The 24415-nt window shown below is 44.0% G+C and overlaps 1 protein-coding gene across 2 annotated transcripts in view; it reads right to left on the reverse strand.

The window, feature by feature from the left end:
• LOC121571436 (regulator of G-protein signaling 7) overlaps nucleotides 1–24213 on the reverse strand; it is a 133150-nt gene extending 108937 nt beyond the window's left edge. Inside the window, exons 1-2 of one of the 2 annotated variants that reach the window (XM_041882899.2) lie at nucleotides 23979–24213; nucleotides 22985–23100 (exon numbers count right to left, since the gene is read on the reverse strand). In XM_041882899.2, the coding sequence (XP_041738833.1) occupies nucleotides 22985–23062 (78 nt within the window). In that variant the 5' untranslated portion in view covers nucleotides 23063–23100; nucleotides 23979–24213. The remainder of the gene's footprint in view (nucleotides 1–22984; nucleotides 23101–23978) is intronic. The other variant, XM_041882890.1, reaches the window with a different exon arrangement.
• Nucleotides 24214–24415: the final 202 nt, after the last annotated feature.

A 24415-nucleotide genomic window follows, 5' to 3' on the forward strand; every position in this document is an offset into this window, starting at 1 on the left:
AGTCTTTGACCAGTCACAGGATGAGCAGAGGAAGAGGATCAGCAATGGATGTCACCAACAATGAGAGGAAGGCTATACCTGCAGTCAGACTGTTACTACAGTTGAAGTCAGAAGTTTACATACACCTTAGCCAAATACATTTAAACTCAGTTTTTCACAATTCCTGACATTTAGTCCTAGTAAAAATTCCCTGTCTTAGGTCAGTTAGGATCACCACTTTATGTCAGAATAATAGTAGAGAGAATGATTTACTTCAGCTTTTATTTCTTTCATCACATTCCCAGTGGGTCAGAAGTTTATATACACTCAATTAGTATTAGGTAGCATTGCCTTTAAATTGTTTAACTTGGGTCAAACGTTTTGGGTAGCATTCAACATGCTTCCCACAATAAGTTGGGTGAATTTTGGCCTATTCCTCCTGACAGAGCTGGTGTAACTGAGTCAGGTTTGTAGGCCTCCTTGCTCGCACACGCTTTTTCAGTTCTGCCCACAAATTTTCTATAGGACTGAGGTCAGGGCTTTGTGATGGCCACTCCAATACCTTGACTTTATTGTCCTTAAGCCATTTTGATACAACTTTGTAAGTATGCTTGGGGTCATTGTTCATTTGGAAGACCCATTTGCGACCAAGCTTTAACTTCCTGACTGATGTCTTGAGATGTTGCTTCAATATATCCACATAATTTTCCTTCCTCATGATGCCATCTATTTTGTGAAGTGCACCAGTCCCTCCTGCAGCAAAGCACCCCCCCAGCATGATGCTGCCACCCCCGTGTTTCACGGTTGGGATGGTGTTCTTCGGCTTGCAAGTCTTCCCCTTTTTCCTCCAAACATAACGATGGTCATTATGGCCAAACAGTTCTATTTTTGTTTCATCAGACCAGAGGACATTTCTCCAAAAAGTACGATCTTTGTCTCCATGTGCAGTTGCAAACCGTAGTCTGGCTTTTTTATGGTGGTTTTGGAGCAGTGGCTTCTTCCTTGCTGAGCTGCCTTTCAGGTTATGTCGATATAGGACTCGTTTTACTGTGGATATAGATACTTTTGTACCTGTTTCCTCCAGCATCTTCACAACGTCCTTTGCTGTTGTTCTGGGATTGATTTGCACTTTTCGCACCAAAGTACATTCATCTCTAGGAGACAGAACGCCTCTCCTTCCTGAGCGGTATGACGGCTGCGTGGTCCCATGGTGTTTATACTTGCGTACTATTGTTTGTACAGATGAACGTGGTACCTTCAGGCGTTTGGAAATTGCTCCCAAGGATGAACCAGACTACAATTTTTTTTCGGAGGTCTTTGCTGATTTATTTTCATTTTCCCATGATGTCAAGCAAAGAGGCACTGAGTTTTTTTAATTTAATTTTATTTAACCTTTATTTAACCAGGTAAGCCAGTTGAGAACAAGTTCTCATTTACAACTGTGACCTGGCCAAGATAAAGCAAAGCAGTGCGATAAAAACAACAACACAGAGTTACATATGGGGTAAAAAAACATAAAGTCAAAAAATACAACAGAAAATATATATACAGTGTGTGCAAATGTAGCAAGTTATGGACGTAAGGCAATAAATAGGCTATAGTGCAAAATAATTACAATTAGTATTAACACTGGAATGCTATATGTGCAAGAGATTATGTGCAAATAGAGATACTGGGGTGCAAATGAGCAAAATAAATAACAATATAGGGATGAGGTAGTTGGGTGGGCTAATTTCAGATGGGCTGTGTACAGGTGCAGTAATCGGTAAGGTGCTCTGACAACTGATGCTTAAAGTTAGTGAGGGAGATAAGAGTCTCCAGCTTCAGAGATTTTTGCAATTCGTTCCAGTCATTGGCAGCAGAGAACTGGAAGGAATGGCGGCCAAAGGAGGTGTTGGCTTTGGGGATGACCAGTGAGATATACCTGCTGGAGCGCAGACTACGGGTGGGTGCTGCTATGGTGACCAATGAGCTAAGATAAGGCGGGGATTTGCTTAGCAGTGATTTATAGATGGCCTGGAGCCAGTGGGTTTGACGACGAACATGTAGTGAGGACCAGCCAACAAGAGCGTACAGGTCACAGTGGTGGGTAGTGTATGGGGCTTTGAGACAAAACGGATGGCACTGTGATAGACTACATCCAATTTGCTGAGTAGAGTGTTGGAGGCTATTTTGTAAATGACATCGGCGAAGTCAAGGATCGGTAGGATAGTCAGTTTTACAAGGGCATGTTTGGCAGCATGAGTGAAGGAGGCTTTGTTGCGAAATAGGAAGCCGATTCTAGATATAACTTTGGATTGGAGATTCTTAATGTGAGTCTGGAAGGAGAGTTTACAGTCTAACCAGACACCTAGGTATTTGAAGTTGTCCACATACTCTAGGTCAGACCCGTCGAGAGTAGTGATTCTAGTCGGGTGGGCGGGTGCCAGCAGCGTTCGATTGAATTTGAAGGTAGGCCTTGAAATACATCCACAGGTACACCTCCAAAGGACTCAAATTATGTCAATTAGCCTATCAGAAGTTTCTAAAGCCATGACATAATTTTCTGGAATTTTCCAAGCTGTTTAAAGGCACAGTCAAATTAGTGTATGTAAACTTCTGACCCACTGGAATTGTGATACAGTGAATTATAAGTGAAATAATCTGTCTGTAAACAATTGTTGGAAAAATTACTTATGTCATGCACAAAGTATATGTCCTAACCGACTTGCCAAAACTATAGTTTGTTAACAAGAAATTTGTGGAGTGGTTGAAAAACTAGTTTTAATGACTCCATCTTAAGTGTATGTAAACTTCCGACTTCAACTCTCTCATGAAACTCTTTGCTGGAAATGAATTTGACGATGACCTACAATTAATTTTGAAAAAGGGAATTCAAACAACTGAGAAATGGCATGATTGGCAAACATTGTGCAAGGAATGGATTACGTAATGAATTATGAGAATAGTGACTAGTTGTGTTTTTTGAACATCGAGGATCTCTGACAACATTTTTGGGCCATTTATGAGTAAGCTTGGTAAGCTCTACCAAGTCATTGCACATGAAAGTAAGTGCATCTTAGCCACTTGAAAATATTCCTTCCTGTGAAAGCACTTGGGTCATCTTTTCACCCAAACACACTCCACAGTACTTTTCTCATTTGAGTTCGCTCTCTTAGAAATGTCTTCAGAAGTGTATGTGGGTCATCCAGTACTTTGTAGCTGTGCAGCGGCCACATGTGGTCAAGAAGTGACCGAATGGAAGAGTAGATGAGATCAGGGAAGATCACAGTCATAGAACAGAAATAGATCTGATAATACATCATGATATCTAAGCCATGTGAAAGGAGGTTGCTTAGACATTTATTTTACATACGCTACTCATTTATTACCATTACCATACCAATTTTCTACCCTGACGAAAATGAAGCTTCAATTTCATAGTCGTGAGGATGAGGTGTGTGGAAGCCTGTAGTGTGGGGCTAAATGTTGATATAGAAGGACAAAAAGGAGACCAGAGATTTGCATTTAAACAATTGGCCAGAACTGCACAGAATGAAATATTTTGTAGAATTGCATTTTTGCATTATTATATCCCATGACAATTCATTAAGAGATGAAAAAGGGTTTGAGATCAATAGCGGGAGGAAGGAAGAGACATCAGATGTGTAATTGAGTAGCCAAAAAGACCACAAATCAATAGGAATGCTCTTAGAAGATGCTATGGTTATCTGACTGGGAGTCGTTGATACTGTTTCTCCAAACTGCTTCCTTTCTTAAATCAAATAAGTAACAACATTTCCCTCCCACACTCCAGCTAAAACAAATGTAGAATAACAAATCCGTTCAAATATACCCACCCAACCCTCCTACCCTTAATGTTTTCACTACTTTTCAAACAGCCGTACTTTTCAAACAGCCGGGTTCAGTGAGGTGCACGGGGAATGGCGGACTGTGATTGGCTGATACAAGTGGGGTGACTTTTAAGTACCACTAATGAGTAAATAAGGGGTGTTGGCAAATACAACAACTACTAGAATAGGGGTGATGTAACTGCTAAATAAGAGCTGGCCTTTTTAAACACTTCCACCAAATCGCTCTACAAGGACAGTTAATATAGCACAACATCCCACAGCTATGAAAGACAGACAATACATGAAATAACTTCCCCACATTCTCCTTGCTTTGTAATAGAAAAGAGCTGTTCTGAAAATCCACTGTTGGGTTAAGGAGATTAAATGAAAAATAAACCCCAACAGAGAATAGACCACAAGGGTCTGTGATGGAAAAATGATAACTTAATTGACGAATTTGACAATGTGAGACAGAGCCATTACATGGTAACAAACAGCTGGTACATATGATTAAAGGAGCTACACCTAGAATTTCTCAATATTTCTCCCCTATGTGGAAGTTAGGTTAATTGCATTCAAAACAAATCTCCCCCTCCCCTGTTTCCCATTTCCCCGTAACATGGCGGAGACTCGCGCTTGAGCCTTTTACTTTCAGTTTTGGTCTAACAGCTGTAAGAATGATATTATTGAAAATTTATTTCACAGCAGTTTACATGGTACATTGATTCCCTACACTATTCAGTGCTTGTTTTCTCACATAAACTGAAAATGAGCCAACAGTGTAGAATTTTAGCAACCAGGAAATGACAGAGCAATTTCTACATTGGGCGCTTGACCCGATTTCCACTACATAACACAGCCACAAAGTCAAAACATTGTTCCCATTTTGACAACAGATGCCGCTCCAGCGGGAGAAATCAATAAGTGAATTTCACAGCAAATCACAACACTGGGGGGTAAGTAATACTGTGAAACACTATCATTCCACTATTACTGCAGATATATTATGGACATTTTCTGAAATTACAATGCAAAAATGTATGTGTATCACTTTAAATTCACAGACCCAGAAGGCTGTAACTGTTGGTCTCTAACGATCAACTTCATGTTGTCATGATACGTGTACCAGAGTTGATTGAAAAAGTAGGCAACCATGTTTTCTCCGAGTCCTCACACAAAATACAGTTGAAGTCGGAAGTTTACATACAGTGAGGGAAAAAAGTATTTGATCCCCTGCTGATTTTATACGTTTGCCCACTGACAAAGAAATGATCAGTCTATAATTTTAATGGTAGTTTATTTGAACAGTGAGAGACAGAATAGCAACAAAAAAATCCAGAAAAATGCATGTAAAAATTTTTATACATTGATTTGCATTTTAATTAGGGAAATAAGTATTTGACCCCCTCTCAATCAGAAAGATTTCTGGCTCCCAGGTGTCTTTTATACAGCTAACGAGCTGAGATTAGGAGCACACTCTTAAAGGGAGTGCTCCTAATCTCAGCTTGTTACCTGTATAAAAGACACCTCTCCACAGAAGCAATCAATCAATCAGATTCCAAACTCTCCACCATGGCCAAGACCAAAGAGCTCTCCAAGGATGTCAGGGACAAGATTGTAGACCTACACAAGGCTGGAATGGGCTACAAGACCATCGCCAAGCAGCTTGGTGAGAAGGTGACAACAGTTGGTGCGATTATTCGCAAATGGAAGAAACACAAAAGACCTGTCAATCTCCCTCGGCCTGGGGCTCCATGCAAGATCTCACCTCGTGGAGTTGCAATGATCATGAGAACGGTGAGGAATCAGCCCAGAACTACACGGGAGGATATTGTCAATGATCTCAAGGCAGCTGGGTCCATAGTCACCAAGAAAACAATTGGTAACACACTACGCCGTGAAGGACTGAAATCCTGCAGCGCCCGCAAGGTCCCCCTGCTCAAGAAAGCACATATACAGGCCCGTCTGAAGTATGCCAATGAACATCTGAATGATTCAGAGGAGAACTGGGTGAAAGTGTTGTGGTTAGATGAGACCAAAATGGAGCTCTTTGGCATCAACTCAACTCGCCGTGTTTGGAGGAGGAGGACTGCTGCCTATGACCCCAAGAACACCCTCCCCACCGTCAAACATGGAGGTGGAAACGTTATGCTTTGGGGGTGTTTTTCTGCTAAGGGGACAGGACAACTTCACCCCATCAAAGGGACAATGGACGGGGCCATGTACCGTCAAATCTTGGGTGAGAACCTCCTTCCCTCAGCCAGGGCATTGAAAATGGGTTGTGGATGGGTATTCCAGCATGACAATGACCCAAAACACACGGCCAAGGCAACAAAGGAGTGGCTCAAGAAGAAGCACATTAAGGTCCTGGAGTGGCCTAGCCAGTCTCCAGACCTTAATCCCATAGAAAATCTGTGGAGGGAGCTGAAGGTTCGAGTTGCCAAACGTCAGGCTCGAAACCTTAATGACTTGGAGAAGATCTGCAAAGAGGAGTGGGACAAAATCCCTCCTGAGATGTGTGCAAACCTGGTGGCCAACTACAAGAAACGTCTGACCTCTGTGATTGCCAACAAGGGTTTTGCCACCAAGTACTAAGTCATGTTTTGCACAGGGGTCAAATACTTATTTCCCTCATTAAAATGCAAATCAATTTATAAAATGTTTGACATGCATTTTTCTGGATTTGTTTGTTTTTATTCTGTCTCACACTGTTCAAATAAACCTACCATTAAAATTATAGACTGATAATTTCTTTGTCAGTGGGCAAACGTACAATATCAGCAGGGGATCAAATAATTTTTTCCCTCACTGTACATTTAGGTTGGAGTCATTAAAACTCGTTTTTCAACCACTCCACAAATTTCTTGTTAACAAACTATAGTTTTGGCAAGTCGGTTAGGACATATACTTTGTGCATGACACAAGTAATTTTTCCAACAATTGTTTAAAGACAGATTATTTCACTTATAATTCACTGTATCACAATTCCAGTGGGTCAGAAGTTTACATACACTAAGTTGACTGTGCCTTTAAACAGCTTGGAAAATTCCAGAAAATTATGTCATGGCTTCAGATGCTTCTGATAGGCTAATTGACATAATTTGAGTCAATTGGAGGTATACCTGTGGATGTATTTCAAGGCCTACCTTCAAACTCAGTGCCTCTTTGCTTGACATCATGGGAACATCAAAAGAAATCAACCAAGACCTCAGAAAAAAAAGTGTAGACCTCCACGAGTCTGGTTCATCCTTGGGAGCAATTTCCAAATGCCTGAAAGTACCACGTTCACCTGTACAAACAATAGTACGCAAGTATAAACACCATGGGACCACGCAGCCGTCATACCGCTCAGGAAGGAGACGTGTTCTGTGTCTTAGAGATGAACGTACCTTGGTGCAAAAAGTGCAAATCAATCCCAGAACAACAGCAAAGGACCTTGTGAAGATGCTGGAGGAAACAGGTATAAAAGTATCTATATCCACAGTAAAACGAGTCCTATATCGACATAACCTGAAAGGCCGCTCAGCAAGGAAGAAGCCACTGCTCCAAAACCGCCATAAAAAAGCCAGACTATGGTTTGCAACTGCACATTGGGACAAAGATCGTACTTTTTGGAGAAATGTCCTCTGGTCTGATGAAACAAAAATAGAACTGTTTGGCCATAATGACCATCGTTATGTTTGGAGGAAAAAGGGGAAGGCTTGCAAGCCGAAGAGCACCATCCCAACCGTGAAGCACGGGGTGGCAGCATCATGCTGTGGGGGTGCTTTGCTGCAGGAGGGACTGGTGCACTTCACAAAACAGATGGCATCATGAGGATGGAAAATTATGTGGATATATTGAAGCAACATCTCAAGACATCAGTCAGGAAGTTAAAGCTTGGTTGCAAATGGGTCTTCCAAATGGACAATGACCCCAAGCATACTTCCAAAGTTGTGGCAAAATGGCTTAAGGACAACAAAGTCAAGGTATTGGAGTGGCCATCACAAAGCCCTGACCTCAATCCTATAGAACATTTGTGGGCAGAACTGAAAAAGCATGTGCGAGCAAGGAGGCCTAAAAACCTGACTCAGTTACACCAGCTCTGTCAGGAGGAATGGGCCAAAATTCACCCAACTTATTGTGGGAAGCTTGTGGAAGGCTACCGAAACGTTTGACCCAAGTTAAACAATTTAAAGGCAATGCTACCTAATACTAATTGAGTGTATATAAACTTCTGACCCACTGGGAATGTGATGAAAGAATTAAAAGCTGAAATAAATCATTCTCTCTACTATTATTCTGACATTTCACATTCTTAAAATAAAGTGGTGATCCTAACTGACCTAAGACAGTGAATTTCTACTAGGATTAAATGTCAGGAATTGTGAAAAACTGAGTTTAAATGTATTTGGCTAAGGTGTATGTAAACTTCCGACTTCAACTGTATGTAATGTGTTTACCCACAGAATTTCCTAGAATTCAATTGAGCCCGTCTCAGTGATGTTTATATCATTTTGTTTACAACTGACTGCATACACACTCTGAAAGCATCTACCTGTGGAGAGTCTACCTGGTAGTAAAAGTCACAGGAGGCTGGTGAGGGGAGGACCGCTCATAATAAATGATGTAATGGAGTGAATGGAATGGTATCAAACACATGGAAACCATATGTTTGATGTGTTTGATACCATTCAATTCATTCCTTCCAGCCATTACTATGAGCCCGTCCTCCCCAATTAAAGTGCCACCAGCCACCTGTGGTAGAAGTAGACTTTTACAGTGTCCCAAAAACATTTTGTGGTTTCCATGGAAAAAGACCTACAATGGATTTAACCTCAGCAATGAATGTACAGCGCAATGGTAGCGAAGCAACCTGAACTCTCTGTTACAAGATGTGTCAGACAATAATATAGAAAAACAAAACCTCAGCTACTGCCTTTCCACCTATGTTTGGAAATTAACCTGGCAAATAGTATTAACAGAAAACAGTAAACACAAGTCATTTTTACTGTGCACTTTGGAGATTGGCTATTGGTCAATTGCAAATAAATTGTACAGATCATGCAATATACTTTTGATGGATTTTGAAGAAAGAAAATTGACCAAAACTCTAGCTCAAACAACATGGCATTTATAAGCCAATGAGCGTGCACGAATGGTTATTCCTGTCCAACAGCACCACCATGAGGCCAAACAGAACCATACCCTTCAGGTTAGCTAGACCAGAGATACTCTACATAATGATGAGATGGTCTTATCTCCTCCCCTAACAATAGGAGTCGTCTCAAAGGCGAAAAGGCAGGCTGGAGGAGCCGAAATTAGGTGGGAACATTCTAGCCAATAAGAGGGCAGATACGCGTGTGAACAACTGACACAACTCCGATATCAAATTGTTTTTCTCAAAGTTGCCGAGATGCCACGTGCATCCACTTATATCAGTACATTCGTAACAACCTAAAGACTGCGAAACTTATATTAGATCAAATATGCCTTACTTAGCATATTAGAATAAACATGTTTGTTGACCAAATCTGACACTCTCTCATTGAACTCCATACAAAAACCTCCACTTGGTCTGCTTATCGGTGTCTATTCCACAAGTTACCACCGGCTAAATCTATGATGTTAAAATGCCTATTTACTCTGTTCCATCTGACTGTGCAATCCACTGTCTCATCAGCCCAGCCAGGCAATTTATAAACTTGATCTCCACTTTAAAAAGCATCTAGACATTATCTTACATTTCTTTTAGACTAACATTTAGTTTTCAACAGCGGAGATTTGTATAGACCTTGCTACCTGTCTCTCCGACATTTGCAACATTATTTCAATATTCAAATTCGATCTCCAGCTGTCACATGAACGTGATGGGAGTCAGGAGTCGGATGAGACAGACAGGCTGGCAGCTTTTCTCAGCCAGTTGAAATCATGAATCAGCATCATTTTTATACATTCAAATAAATACGAAACGAAGTGCAGCTTCAGTTTGAAGTGATTGTGTTAGCTGTGTTGTTGGCTAGCTCCTCTGAACAACAGTGTCCTGACGTGAGAGCACATTTTCTACGCCAGGTGAAATCGCGCATCATTAGCTCATTGTTATGGATGTCTCCAAATAAATGTCCCTAGAAAACAAATGCAAATGCAGCTACTTTGTTGTTATTCTGGCTGCACTATTTGAAGTGACTGTAAATTAGCCATAGTTGGCTAGTTAGCAAGCAAGGGATAAGAACGTTGCCAGCCAGTATGGCAATAGAACATTTAGAACGAACGACTGGGTCACGTCCATAGATCGTGTCTCTGGCAACCAAACCGATAGAACGCTTGATTTGGGTCTGGACTATATCTTGTGGAAGGATTAAATAGAATTAATAAATTCATCAAAATAATGTTTTTAATTAAAATATGTAAATCATTATTTGAATATGTTAGTAACCCATTGTATAAAAGTAATAATGCCCTCGAAGACGGTTTGCTGGCCCTCGACAAACACCGGCTTCTCGCTTCATTCTCGCATGGACAAATTTTGACGGCAGATGCCATGTATCTACAGTAGTTTTGTGCAGATCGGTCATTCGGTGCCAGAGGAGTAGCATTTTAAATGTTTATAACAAAATCCAAAATAGCGGAAAATCCATAATGGCAGAGCTTATGTGTCCTTAAGGCAAATTTGTTCCATGTGAGGAGAGGGACCTATGTACCGAATTTCAGGACTCTAGCTCAAACGGGGCTGTAACGATCCCGGCAGTCTGAGTCGGGTCCTGTCTGTGGACTAGTTTTTATGTTCGTGATCTCCAGTTTCCCGAGGGTTCTGGAACGCTCCGGGGAGCTCTCTTGATTTCCGCACCTGCATCCCATCAGCAATCTGCACACCTGGTCCTGATCATCACCCTTCTTAGGCTCTGGCCTAACATCCATTCCCTGCCGGATCGTTAGCCATAAACAGTATGTTTTGCCAGCGTATCAGCCTCAGAGTACTAGCGTTAGTTTTGTTGTTTTTTGCATCTTGTTGACCTGCCTTGTACTTACCTCCGTTTGTTCTGTCTACAGTCATTCTCCCGGAACCTTCACCCAACCCCTGCCGTGCCATCAGTTCATCTGCTACTTCACCACCACCTACTCATCTCCGCCACCCGCTCCGTCTACTGGACTATTCTGCATCTTTTCCCTGTAAATAAACACTCTCATTCGTTCAACTCACCTTGTCCTGGTCTGCTTCTGGGTTCGGTCTTAGAGAACCGTGACAGAACGATCCGGCCATTAATGAACCCAGCGGACCTGGACTCTGTTCGCCATGCCATTACCCATCAGGAGAAGATGTTGGGCCATCATAGCACGGTACTACAGGAGATCGCGTTGTCAGTTCGGAACCTTTCTACCGGTCTGACGGAGGTCCAGAACCAACGCAAGTCTCCGGTGGAGGATCCACTACCGGTTTCACCCATCTCGCCTGCCGCTTCTGGAGCTGTGTCCTTCCGTGAGCCCAAGGTTCCGACGCCGGATAAATATGAGGGGGAGCTGGGAAGATGCCGTTCCTTCCTTATGCAGTGTGGATTAGTGTTCGATCTACAGCCCTACTCTTATGCCACAGACAAGGCTAGGATAGCCTTTGTGATTGAGTTGCTGCGTGGTCGAGCGCTGGAGTGGGCTTCAGCCGTTTGGGAACGACAGGATCCCTGCATGGCGTCATACCAGGGGTTCACGGCCGAGATGAGGAAGCTCTTCGACCATTCCGTCCGAGGGAGGGACGCAGCTAGGCGCCTGTTTTCGCTTCGCCAAGGAACTCGCAGCGTGGCCGACTTCGTGATCGAGTTCAAGACGTTGGCTGTGGAGAGTGGGTGGAATGAGGAGTCTCTGCAAGCGGCCTTTTACCAGGGTCTGTCGGAGCAGCTCAAGGATGAGTTGATCTCCTATCCGGAGCCTAGTGACCTGGACAGCTTGGTAGCCTTGTCTATTCGGGTGGATAATCGAGTCCGAGAGGCGAAGGAGGGAGAAGCAATGGGGTCCGTCCAATCGATCAGCTTCTCAGTTCCCAGTCGGGTCGGGTGGTGGACCAGAACACGTCGATCATTCTCCACCACAAAGGATTATTGGAGAGGTTCTCTCTCCCGATTCTGAACCCATGCAAGTGGGGCGGCACGGGTTAACCAAGGAGGAGCGTCAACATAGACGTAAGACCAACTGTTGCCTCTACTGTGGTAGCTCGGGACATTACATCTCCACTTGTTCCCGGCGGTCGTCAAACTGCCCGGCTCGCTAAAGTTGGGAGGACTTTTAGCGAGCCAGTTTCAACCTCTCAGTACCTCTGTCAGACCCCGTTTCCCGGCTACCCTTGTGAACAGGAATCAGAGCTTAGCGATTAACGCTTTTGTCGATTCAGGTGCCGATGGAAGCTTTCTTGATGCCGAGTTGGTGGAACAGCTGGGGCTTTCCAAGGAGCAATTGCCGGAAGCCATTGAAGCGACCACTCTGAACGGCAGTAGTCTGGCACGTATCACGATGAGGACTGAACCGGTTAAGATGCTGTTGTCGGGGAATCATTCGGAGATGATTTCATTCTTCATTCTGCCGTCTTCCCATGTTCCTCTAGTCCTTGGATACCCCTGGCTGAAGGAACACAATCCCACGTTCGATTGGGTGACGGGCAAGGTAACGAGTTGGAGCCTTGATTGTCATGCTAACTGTCTCAAGACTGCCTGTCCCCATTCGGTTCCCAGTCAGGTGATTGAGGCTAAACCCCCAGATTTGTCCCTGGTTCCCGAGACATATCACGATTTGGGGGAAGTGTTCAGTAAGCAGAAGGCTCTGTCACTCCCCTCCCCACCGACCATATGATTGTGCCATCAACCTGTTCCCTGGAGCTGTCTACCCCAAGGGAAGGTTATACAGTATCTCCCGCCCTGAACGTGAGGCTTTGGAGACCTACATCAAGGAGTCCCTAGCTGCTGGTCTCGTTCGTCCCTCGTCATCACCCCTGGGGGCAGGATTCTTCTTTGTGGGTAAGAAGGATGGCTCTCTTCGACCGTGTATTGATTATCGGGGGTTGAATGACATCACGGTCAAGAACAAGTATCCCCTGCCCTTGATGAGTTCTGCCTTCGACTCCTTACAGGGTGCTACGGTGTTCACCAAGCTAGACCTACGCAATGCGTATCACATGGTCCGGATCAGAGAGGGAGACGAGTGGTTGACGGGGTTTCAATACACCGATGGGTCACTTCGAGTATCAGGTGATGCCGTTTGGACTGACCAATGCTCCAGCGGTATTCCAGAGTATGGTGAACGACGTCCTGAGAGATATGATCGGTCTCTTTGTGTTTGTTTACCTGGATGACATTCTGATCTTCTCGAAGGAACCTTCCGACCACGTCCAGCATGTCCGGCAGGTTCTGCAGCGATTGTTGGAGAATCGCCTGTTCGTGAAGGCCGAGAAGTGCGAGTTTCCACGCCCACACGACATCCTTTCTCGGGTACATCATCTCCAGGGGAGAGATTAGGATGGACCAGGAGAAGGTTAGAGCGGTTCTGGAATGGGCCCAGCCCGGTACGAGATTGCAGCTCCAGAGATTTTTGGGGTTTGCGAATTTCTACCGCAGATTCATCCGGGATTACAGCCGTGTGGCCGCTCCGTTAACGGCCTTGACTTCCAGTATCAGGAGCTTCAAGTGGAATCCGGAGGCGGATCGAGCGTTTCTGGATTTGAAGAGGCGATTCACCAACGCACCGATTCTCTCTCAACCGGACACGGACCGTCAGTTCGTGCGTTGAAGTGGACGCGTCCGATGTGGGAGTTGGCGCCATCCTGTCGCAGCGATGCTCCACGGACAGTAAACTCCATCCCTGCGCCTACTACTCTCGTCGCCTTTCGCCTGCGGAGAGGAATTACGATGTGGGTAACCGGGAGCTTCTCGCGGTGAAACTTGCCTTGGAGGAGTGGCGCCACTGGTTGGAGGGGGCGGAGCAGCCGTTTATTGTCTGGACTGACCACAAGAATCTTGCTTACGTGCAATCGGCTAGACGTCTCAACTCCCGTCAGGCCAGGTGGTCGTTGTTTTTCGGACGATTCAATTTTTCCCTGACGTTCCGACCTGGATCTAAGAACGGCAAGGCGGACGCCTTGTCTCGGATGTTCTCCAAGACGGAGGAGAGTGGGTCCAAGACCGAGACAATTCTCCCCGGAACTGCGTCGTGGGAGCTGTTAGGTGGAAGATTGAGGAGGAGGTGATGGCGGCTCTTCGGACGCAGCCCGGTCCCGGTAACGGTCCACCCGGTCGGTTGTTTGTGCCTGAGTCGGTTCGTCCTGCGGTCCTCAAATGGTCCCACGCCAGCAAGATGGCTTGTCACCCTGGCGTGGCTCGGACGATGGCGTTTCTTCGCAGACGCGTTTTGGTGGCCTGCCATGGCCGAGGATACTCGGGGTTATGTTGCTGCCTGTCCAGTGTGTGCGCAGAATAAGAGTACCAATCGGCCCAGCTCTGGACTACTTCACCCCCTTCCTATTCCCCGGCGACCATGGTCGCATCTGGCCCTGGACTTTGTCACTGGGTTGCCCGCTTCTGAGGGGAACACGGTCGTTCTGACTATCGTGGACAGATTCAGCAAGTTCGCCCACTTTGTGCCAATTGCCAAGCTTCCCTCTGCCTCGGAGACGTCCGAGATCCTGGTTAGGAGGTTTTCAGGGTCCACGGGTTGCCCAGTGATATCGTTTCCGACCGTGGCCCTCAGTTTACCTCTGCTGTCTGGAAGTCCTTCTGTTTGGCCATTGGAGCTACAGTCAGTCTCACATCTGGTTTTCACCCCCAATCTAATGGTCAGGCGGAGAGAGCCAACCAGAAGATGGAATCCACGCTACGCTGCCTGGCCTCTTCCAACCCCACCTCCTGGGTCTCTCAGTTGCCTTGGGTTGAGTATGCCCACAATACTCTCCCTACATCTGCCACTGGGATGTCTCCCTTCCAGTGCCTGTATGGCTACCAACCTCCCTTGTTCCCTTCTCAGGAGAAGGAGCTCTCAGTGCCTTCTGTTCAGGTCCATATTCGTCGTTGCCACCGGACCTGGCATCGGGCCAGAAAAGCACTCCTTAGAGTTTCGGACCGGTATCAGCTCCAGGCGAATCGTCGCCGGATCCCCGCTCCCACCTACACCATCGGAGATAGGGTCTGGTTGGCCACACGGGATCTTCCTTTACGGACTGAGTCTAGGAAGTTGTTACCGAAGTTCATTGGTCCGTTTGTGGTGGAGAAGGTGATCAATCCGGTGGCAGTTCGACTCAAACTCCCGAGGACGCTCAGAGTCCATCCCACCTTTCATGTCTCCTGCCTCAAGCCTGTTTTCCTCAGTCCTCTGTTGCCTCCTCCGCCTCCTCCTCCTCCTCCTCGGATGATCGGAGGTGGTCCTGCCTACACGGTGCGTCGCATCATGGATTCCAGACGGCGGGGCCGGGGTTTCCAGTATCTCGTGGACTGGGAGGGGTATGGTCCTGAAGAGAGGAGTTGGATTCCGCGGCGACAGGTCCTAGATGCTGACCTCATCAGTGACTTCTACCGCCTCCATCCTGGCGCTCCGGGGAGTCCGCCCGGTGGCGTTCGTCGGAGGGGGGTACTGTAACGATCCCGGCAGTCTGAGTCGGGTCCTGTCTGTGGACTAGTTTTTATGTTCGTGATCTCCAGTTTCCCGAGGGTTCTGGAACGCTCCGGGGAGCTCTCTTGATTTCCGCACCTGCATCCCATCAGCAATCTGCACACCTGGTCCTGATCATCACCCTTCTTAGGCTCTGGCCTAACATCCATTCCCTGCCGGATCGTTAGCCATAAACAGTATGTTTTGCCAGCGTATCAGCCTCAGAGTACTAGCGTTAGTTTTGTTGTTTTTTGCATCTTGTTGACCTGCCTTGTACTTACCTCCGTTTGTTCTGTCTACAGTCATTCTCCCGGAACCTTCACCCAACCCCTGCCGTGCCATCAGTTCATCTGCTACTTCACCACCACCTACTCATCTCCGCCACCCGCTCCGTCTACTGGACTATTCTGCATCTTTTCCCTGTAAATAAACACTCTCATTCGTTCAACTCACCTTGTCCTGGTCTGCTTCTGGGTTCGGTCTTAGAGAACCGTGACAGGGGCGTGAGCTTTCAAAGTTTGCATTTTCAATCGCTTGTTATAAACTGGGTGGTTCGAGCCCTGAATGCTGATTGGCTGACAGCCGTGGTATATCAGACCGTATACCACAGGTATGACAAAACATTTATTTTTACTGCTCTAATTACGTTGGTAACCAGTTTATAATAGCAATAAGGCACCTACGGGGTTTGTGATATATGGCCAATATACAACGGCTAACAGCTGTATCCAGGCACTCCGCATTGCGTTGTACATAAGAACAGGCCTTAGCCGTGATATTTGACCATATACCACAACTCCTCCGGCCTTATTACTTAATTATAGCACCACCATGTGGCCAATTGGCATGGCATCGCATGAGAGGGTGTGACCTTGGCCCTTTCCCATCATGCAAGGTTGCAACCTCCTAGGCCTTACCATCTCACAGGAATTTGCATTCTTTCACCAAATTGGCAGAAGAAGGAAAATAATAATCAACGTCAACAAAAACAATATGGTTTCACCCAGCTTTGCTGCTTGAACTCCTAATAATGAGAAAAATCTAAATCCCCAGTATTCATATACTCTGCAGTTATGAATCATGCAAAATCACATGCACAATACATTTATTGAGCAAAATACACTGACAAAGTTAACCTTGATGAGAGCCTATAGAGAGGAGGTCAGAGACCTGGCAGTGTGGTGCCAGGACAACAACCTCTGCCTCAACGTCAGCAAGACAAAGGAGATGACCGTGGACTGGAGGGCCAAGCACACCCCCATTCATATCAACAGGGCTGCAGTAGAGCAGGTCGAGAGCTTGAAGTTCCTCGGTGTCTCTTGCTGCCCTCAGAGCGGACATATCATCTATACTCAAGTCGGAACTCAAGGAGGCGCTCAGTGAGGACTTTCATTTTATTAAGTCAGAGTTACAAGCAGTCAATGATGAACTCGCAAAGCATACAGCAATGGTTCATACTGAACTGGATACAGTTAAGAAAACTGTCTCCGACATGGAACAAGGCTTGTCAACACGCTCAGACGACACGACTATGCTACAAACCACAGTTAAGAAGCTCAAAACTGATGTTGCTAGCCTTAAGGAACAATGCATACATTTACAAGGTTATATGTGAAGATCCAATATCAGGATCATGTGGGTAGCTGAGGACCTGGGCTCAAGTTCTCCTTCATCGGTCTCAAATTGGATAAAGACGTCCTTGTCGACCGCTCAGATCGGGGCTCTCAAGCAAGAAAGCCTGGCAGAAAACCTTGCGTCAAGGTGGCTAAACTACACTACTATCAGGATTGTATTGATGTTCTTCAGCGTGCCAGAGAACTTGGCCTACTTCGATGCAACGGAGCACCCATCTCTATCTTCCCAGTCTATACCCCCAGCGTTGCTCGTGACCGTGCCGCTTTAAACGATGTCAAGAGTCTTCTCTGTGGACGGACCGACGTTCGGTATGACGTGGCTTTTCCTGCCAGGCTCCGTATAACATTCAACGGCACCGAGAAAGAGTTCCAAGACCCCCATAAGGCGATGGCCTTCGTAAAGGTCGGACGAAGCAAATGGCTGAATGTTTACCTATTTGACGATTAGGGTAATGGACGAATGTGTCTACCACTGCAGACTCAGTCTCTCTTTGGTAGATACTGTATAGTGTTGCCAGTGGTATCAGTTGATATTGTTATTATTAGGTAACGTTACTGCCTTAGTTCTGGTGAGTCAATTCTCCTTTTGTTTTAATGTTTTATTTTATTACCATGAAGCTACTCATTTCTATTTATCGATGGTACCCGTATCCAGGGTAGATAAAGCACAGTACTATTATTGCCAACACAATCTCTTCTACAGAGAACTGTTCTTCTAATTAAAATAAAAAAAACTTTGAAAAATTTAAATAAAAGTTCCTCGGTGTCCACATAACTAAGGATCTATCATTGTCCAAACAAGACAATGCCTCTTCCCCCTCAGGAGGCTGAAAAGATTTGTCATTGGCCCTCAGATCCTCAAAAAGTTATACAGCTGCACCATTGAGAGCATCTTGACTGGCTGCATCACCGCTTGGTATGGAAACTGTTTGGCAACTGCTCTGACCGTAAGGCGCTATAGAATTTAGTGCTTACGGCCCAGTACATCACTGGGGCCGAGCTCCCTGCCATCCAGGACCTCTATACCAGGCGGTGTCAGAGGAAGGCCCTAAAAATTGTAAAAGACTCCAGCCACCCAAGTAGGGCTGTCCCCGACCAAAACAAATCTTGGTCGACCGAAAGTCGTCTGTTCTTTCTACCAATCTATTGGTAAAAAAAAATGTAATGTGTATTTTTCCATATATAGATACACCCTATGTGTTTTAATAAAATCAACTATATGCATTGAGCTTGTCTGATGCTTTAAGCTTATGATTTGATGAAATAAGACAAATGCCTCAAGAGGGCGAAGAGATCTAGATAACCAGAAGAAGAGAAAACTTAACCTGACCCAACTATTCGCCTCCCGATCCTGCTGGCTTTCGCAGATTCTGCCATTACTCTCCTGAAGTTGCCGTTAATAGGCTACACGAGGAGTCGGCAACCTTTCTAATATGGAATGCCAATGTTTCTTACCATTTCTACCAATCTGCGTGCCAGTTAAGGTTTTCATATGCACATTTTCGTGAATCAGTTTCATTTAATTTATAATAACGTCTTCATATCTCAAAATCATTGTCATGTGGTTAATCAAAATTCTAGCCAAATCTAAATGAAAATGATACAAACCTAAAAAGTAACTTCTATTGCCATTGCCAACTATGTAAAAATAGCCTACATAAAGCAAACAAATAAAAACATTGCAGCCTGCAAGTAGAAAATATCCTGATAAAAATAAATATCCTATAAATCACATTGGCTACACATGGCCTGTCTGCAACAAACTTGAAACATTGTATCAACTATTAACTTGGGTCGGGCCCGAAGCTTGCGCTAGCGAACTTGCAACATTCTGGGCCCTCAGAGTTTCCTGAGCCAGTGAGCTCAGGACAGACAATCAAACGCAAACAATTCACACAATAAAGTTATGAAACAATGAATGTGCACAAATTGGCGGGAGAGAGCGCATTCTGGAGAGAAGTGCATTGTGCATCTGGGCACATGGTCAATCCGATGTCTGCATTGGCCATGCAGCATTTACGATGATATGGCCTCAGCTGAAATCAGGGCATTCATAATTATTGGGCTTTGTTGAGCAGTGCAGAGCTGTTGTCAAGGAAGTGAGTTTGTGTTTTCTCCAAGATGTACCGCCCCCACCTACCGTCAACAATTCATGTCAATGCGGAGCTATGCAGAGCCCTCCACATTGTTAAGATGGCGATGTGGTATGGAGCTCGATTTGACCCCCTTTTTATTTGCACGGACTCTTTGCACCGACACTATGCACACTCACTGGACTCTACCCAAACACTCACACATACTACACTGACACTCCCACACACTACATATGCTCACACACACAAAACACACACACAAATGCATATTGACGCCACACACACACACTCACACATATACACACTTTCACACTCTTCACATATGCTGCTGCTACTCTGTTTATATCTATCCTGATTGCCTAGTCACTTTTGCCCCTACCTACATGTACATATTACCTCAACTACCTTGTACCCCTGAACATTGACTCCTGCACTACAGGTACTTGTATATAGTCTCGTTATTGTTATTTTATTGTGTTACTATTTCCTTTAGTATTTTTTGCTATTTTTTCTTACTCTTTAACTCTGCATTGTTGGATAAGGGCTCATTACTTTTCATTATGTTTTTCAAGCTATTTTGAAGCTTGAGGTAAGGATATATTACAGTATGAAGATATCTCCACAGAACATCAATACATTTTTCTTTGCATTTTTCAGTTGCACTGATAGACTAGATTCCACAGCTGAATCTCAAGAAATACTGCATTGACAACATACTAGACATTCTAATGCCTTTTCCTTTCTTTTGCTCCAAAATATGTAACTCAATTGGTTCAAAATGGCTGAATGTCATACATACAGAACCAGAGCAACTGGAACAAACCAGAGTATGTGACCTGAGTGTGTTGGCATGCAAGCACAAGTGTCTGTATATGCATGTTTGCATTTACAGTTGAAGTCGGAAGTTTACATACACCTTAGCCAAATACATTTAAACTCAGTTTTCACAATTCCTGACATTTAATCCTAGTAGAAATTCCCTGTCTTAGGTCAGTTAGGATCACCACTTTATTTTAAGAATGTGAAATGTCAGAATAATAGTTGAGAGAATGATTTATTTCAGCTTTTATTTATTTCATCACATTCCCAGTGGGCCATAAGTTTATATACACTCAATTAGTATTAGGTAGCATTGCCTTTAAATTGTTTAACTTGGGTCAAACGTTTCGGTAGCCTTCCACAAGCTTCCCACAATAAGTTGGGTGAATTTTGGCCCATTCCTCCTGACAGAGCTGGTGTAACTGAGTCAGGTTTGTAGGCCTCCTTGCTCGCACACGCTTTTTCAGTTCTGCCCACAAATGTTCTATAGGATTGAGGTCAGGGCTTTGTGATGGCCACTCCAATACCTTGACTTTATTGTCCTTAAGCCATTTTGCCACAACTTTGGAAGTATGCTTGGGGTCATTGTCCATTTGGAAGACCCATTTACATTTGACATTTTAGTCATTTAGCAGACGCTCTTATCCAGAGTGACTTACAGTTAGTGAGTGCATACATTTTTCATACTGGCCCCCCGTGGGAATCGAACCCACAATCCTGGCTTTGCAAGCGCCATGCTCTACCAACTGAGCTACAGGAGGCATTTGCAACCAAGTTTTAACTTCCTGATGTCTTGAGATATTGCTTCAATAGATCCACATAATTTTCCTTCCTCATGATGCCATCTATTTTGTGAAGTGCACCAGTCCCTCCTGCAGCAAAGCACCCCCACAGCATGATGCTGCCACCCCCGTGCTTCACGTTTGGGATGGTGTTCTTCGGCTTGCAAGCGTTCCCCTTTTTCCTCCAAACATAACGATGGTCATTATGGCCAAACAGTTCTATTTTTTATTCATCAGACCAGAGGACATTTCTCCAAAAATGTACGATCTTTGTCCCCATGTGCAGTTGCAAACCGTAGTCTGGCTTTTCTATGGCTGTTTTGGAGCAGTGGCTTCTTCCTTGCTGAGCGGCCTTTCAGGATATGTCGATATAGGACTCGTTTTACTGTGGATATAGATACTTTTGTACCTGTTTCCTCCAGCATCTTCACAACGTCCTTTGCTGTTGTTCTGGGATTGATTTGCAAATGATGTCAATTAGCCTATCAGAAGTTTCTAAAGCCATGACATCATTTTCTGGAATTTCCCAAGCTGTTTAAAGGCACAGTCAACTTAGTGTATGTAAACTTCTGACCCACTGGAATTGTGATACAGTGAATTATAAGTGAAATAATCTGTCTGTAAACAATTGTTGGAAAAATACTTATGTCATGCACAAAGTAGATGTCCTAACCGACTTGCCAAAACTATAGTTTGTTAACAAGATATTTGTGGAGTCGTTGAAAAACTAGTTTTAATGACTCCAACCTAAGTGTATGTAAACTTCCGACTTCATCTGTATGTACAGTCATTTGCATCAGTGTATCCGGTGACACCCCTGTCACACGCTCATTCAAAGCACACATAGCTAGCTCATGCTACAACACCAAATCAAGGACATGAATTCTAGTACAGCCAAAGCCTTTTAGTTCTACATGTGGAGCCTTTAGCATTGAATTTGTATCAGCCTATAAGTTGTCACTACTAAAGACCTTGAATGGGTTTTCACCCAATTTAACCCTTTACACTTGTACCTGTATACAGGTTGAAAATTGTAGATTTGGGCACTGATAAACGCCTAAATTGGAATGCAGTGTCTGTACAGTAACAAGCTATACATGACGTCAGAGCTCTGGCTCTGCGCTTCACAGAGCTGTATGGGTTTTGACTGAAAGCCGTTCTGAACTTGAGCACCTTGTGCGACAAGAAATTGCCCCCATCCTTCCCACTAATTGGGTAACTTTTGCAAATGTTTTGTTGTCTGAGTAAGGGAAACACTGTAAATTAAGAGGACTCTAAGTATTTTCGAAGATGAGACGTTGAGGATTATAATAAATACCGCTGTGATGTCATACCAGCAAGACAAACACCTGAGTCCAAATGTGCACTTCACATTTCCATAGCATAAAACTCATGTCATATAGTGTCAACGTTTATGATCACTGTTTGATATACAGTTACAAGATGACATGGCGTCATACCCTGGGTTGTTCTAAACAGAATGAGCCTTTGTTTGTCTATTGTGAAGAAAATGTGCCGTGGGTCATGCACCTGAATGCACTCACGACTCCTTTCTATGTGCATAGAAATTACGATCTGTTTCCCTGAATTGCATTGTGAAAGCCTAACACTGTAATATCGTATTTTATAACTTAGCTAGTCATGTTCGCAATAGAACAAGCTTTCAAATGATGCCCACCTGACCCACATTACGATTTATAATGGACCGTTTTTGGATTTCATAAACAACAACAGTAATTGTGTGATGGTGAAAAGCACCTTATAGTTGAAGACTCTTCTTTGAGTCATAAAGGTGCATTGAAATGACTTAGGACCTGTGCACACTTTGGAGAGGTGTGTGGCCACTTGGAGACACCAGTTAGTCCTCTCACTCAAAGCGTTGTAATTTTTTTTCTCTTATGTTGCACCTACCCCACATTTTCCAGGAATATTCTTATCATGTTACTGAATGTATCCATAATATTTTCAGATTTCGTTATCAACAAATGCAGCGAAAAGTACATTAAATGTAAACTGCACATAAAATTAACAGTGCAATGTTTGGATTCAGTCTTGTGTCAGGTGAACTTTTGTGTCCTCACCTTCGGTCTAATAATTTTTCGATAATCTACAAACTGTTCCCTTTCAATTGCTACCATGGTTATGCATTTCATATTTCTTCTGTAAGAAACATTTCAATTTAGCCCTATCCATATAGGCCAATTCCCACGAGTGTAAAGGGTTAAGCACTGTTCTGCACATCTTACCTTTCTGTATACAATCATGTTCGGTGATTCATCGGCTACTCCATTGCTCCCCTGCCCCACGCTGTTGGTCTGTGCCATGATCCAGAAGGGTGAACAGTGTCAGCAATGATCAGGTGCTGAAGCAGAGAGATAGGACAGTGGAGAACATTATAACATGGAGACATTATAGAAGAACCCACAAAGAACAAAATGCACAATGCAACTCTCTCCTTTGCATGGCTATGCACATTTAAATGACCTATCAGTTGTGGGTCTGTTTTTAATCATAGGCTAACATGGTAGAAATGTTAATGATGATCAACTAATTGATGAATTAACTAGATGTTATGGCTGATTCATTTTAGTACAAATAGTAGTAATTACAGTGATGTGATCATCATCATTATTATTTTGTCTTCTATCATTATTAATTCCTTCAGTACTCCACCTTTTAAACAAATGCATAATGTCTAGCTTAAATGAAAGCTGATACAAATACCTTATTGATTTCTGTATTCATTAAGATGACTGCTATGGGATAGTGCTTATTGACATTGGAGAATTCAATAGCCTGGGATCCGAGAAGGCAGCACGGTGGCAAGATAACGTGCACCCAAGCTCTAAATCGAAAATAGGCCCGGGTTGTTACTCAAACATTTCATTCATTTTAGTGTCATTGTAATATAAACGTAAATACAAGGGATACAAAAGACCGTTTAATTACAGACGGTGAGAAATGTTCGAGGGCATTATGTGTGAATCCGAGGTTCAACATCTTTATCGTCGACCCCAAAGACACCCGCGGCATCCTTTCAAGGATTCTTCCAATAAAGACAAAGCTCTCATCATCACATAGCTAATAGTCAATGAAATGTCTCCTTCAAGACAAGACCCCTATGATATAAGGAACGTGGACAGATACTGCAAAAATTCCACGCTCCCTTTAGCAATCGTTAGTCTATGGCGAATAAAAGGAATATATGTAAATAAGAATAATCGTTCTTTGATGATTTACCTGAAAAAACGCACAGCCTGCGAATATCCTGATTCTTTGCAGAACTGGTGTGCCGTGCGTGCAGTATGTCAACTGGAAGACATAGGAATGCGAGGACAATTCATTGGCAATGGGAAGAGGCAGGCTTTCGATGCACACTTGGTTGTTACTTGTTATCGCTTCCCTCCTCTCCAAAATGATGCTGAAAGCATGGGCGCGCATAATAACGTGAACGTGCATCGATCCATGACCAATCATGTGCAAGAAATCCAAATCCCCCCTATCTGGCAAACTTACAGAGGACCATCAGCTTGAAGTAGGCTAGTGCTATGTTGTTGTTATAAAACAGTAATGGTGGTGATGATGATGATGATGATGATTGGGAATACACATTTAGTAAATTGCATTTAATAGTGTAATTAGCACCGACCAAAACCTAGAAATAAATGTATCCCTGT

This window comes from Coregonus clupeaformis, chromosome 1 (genome assembly GCF_020615455.1).
Source record: "Coregonus clupeaformis isolate EN_2021a chromosome 1, ASM2061545v1, whole genome shotgun sequence".
Lineage (NCBI taxonomy): Eukaryota > Metazoa > Chordata > Actinopteri > Salmoniformes > Salmonidae > Coregonus > Coregonus clupeaformis.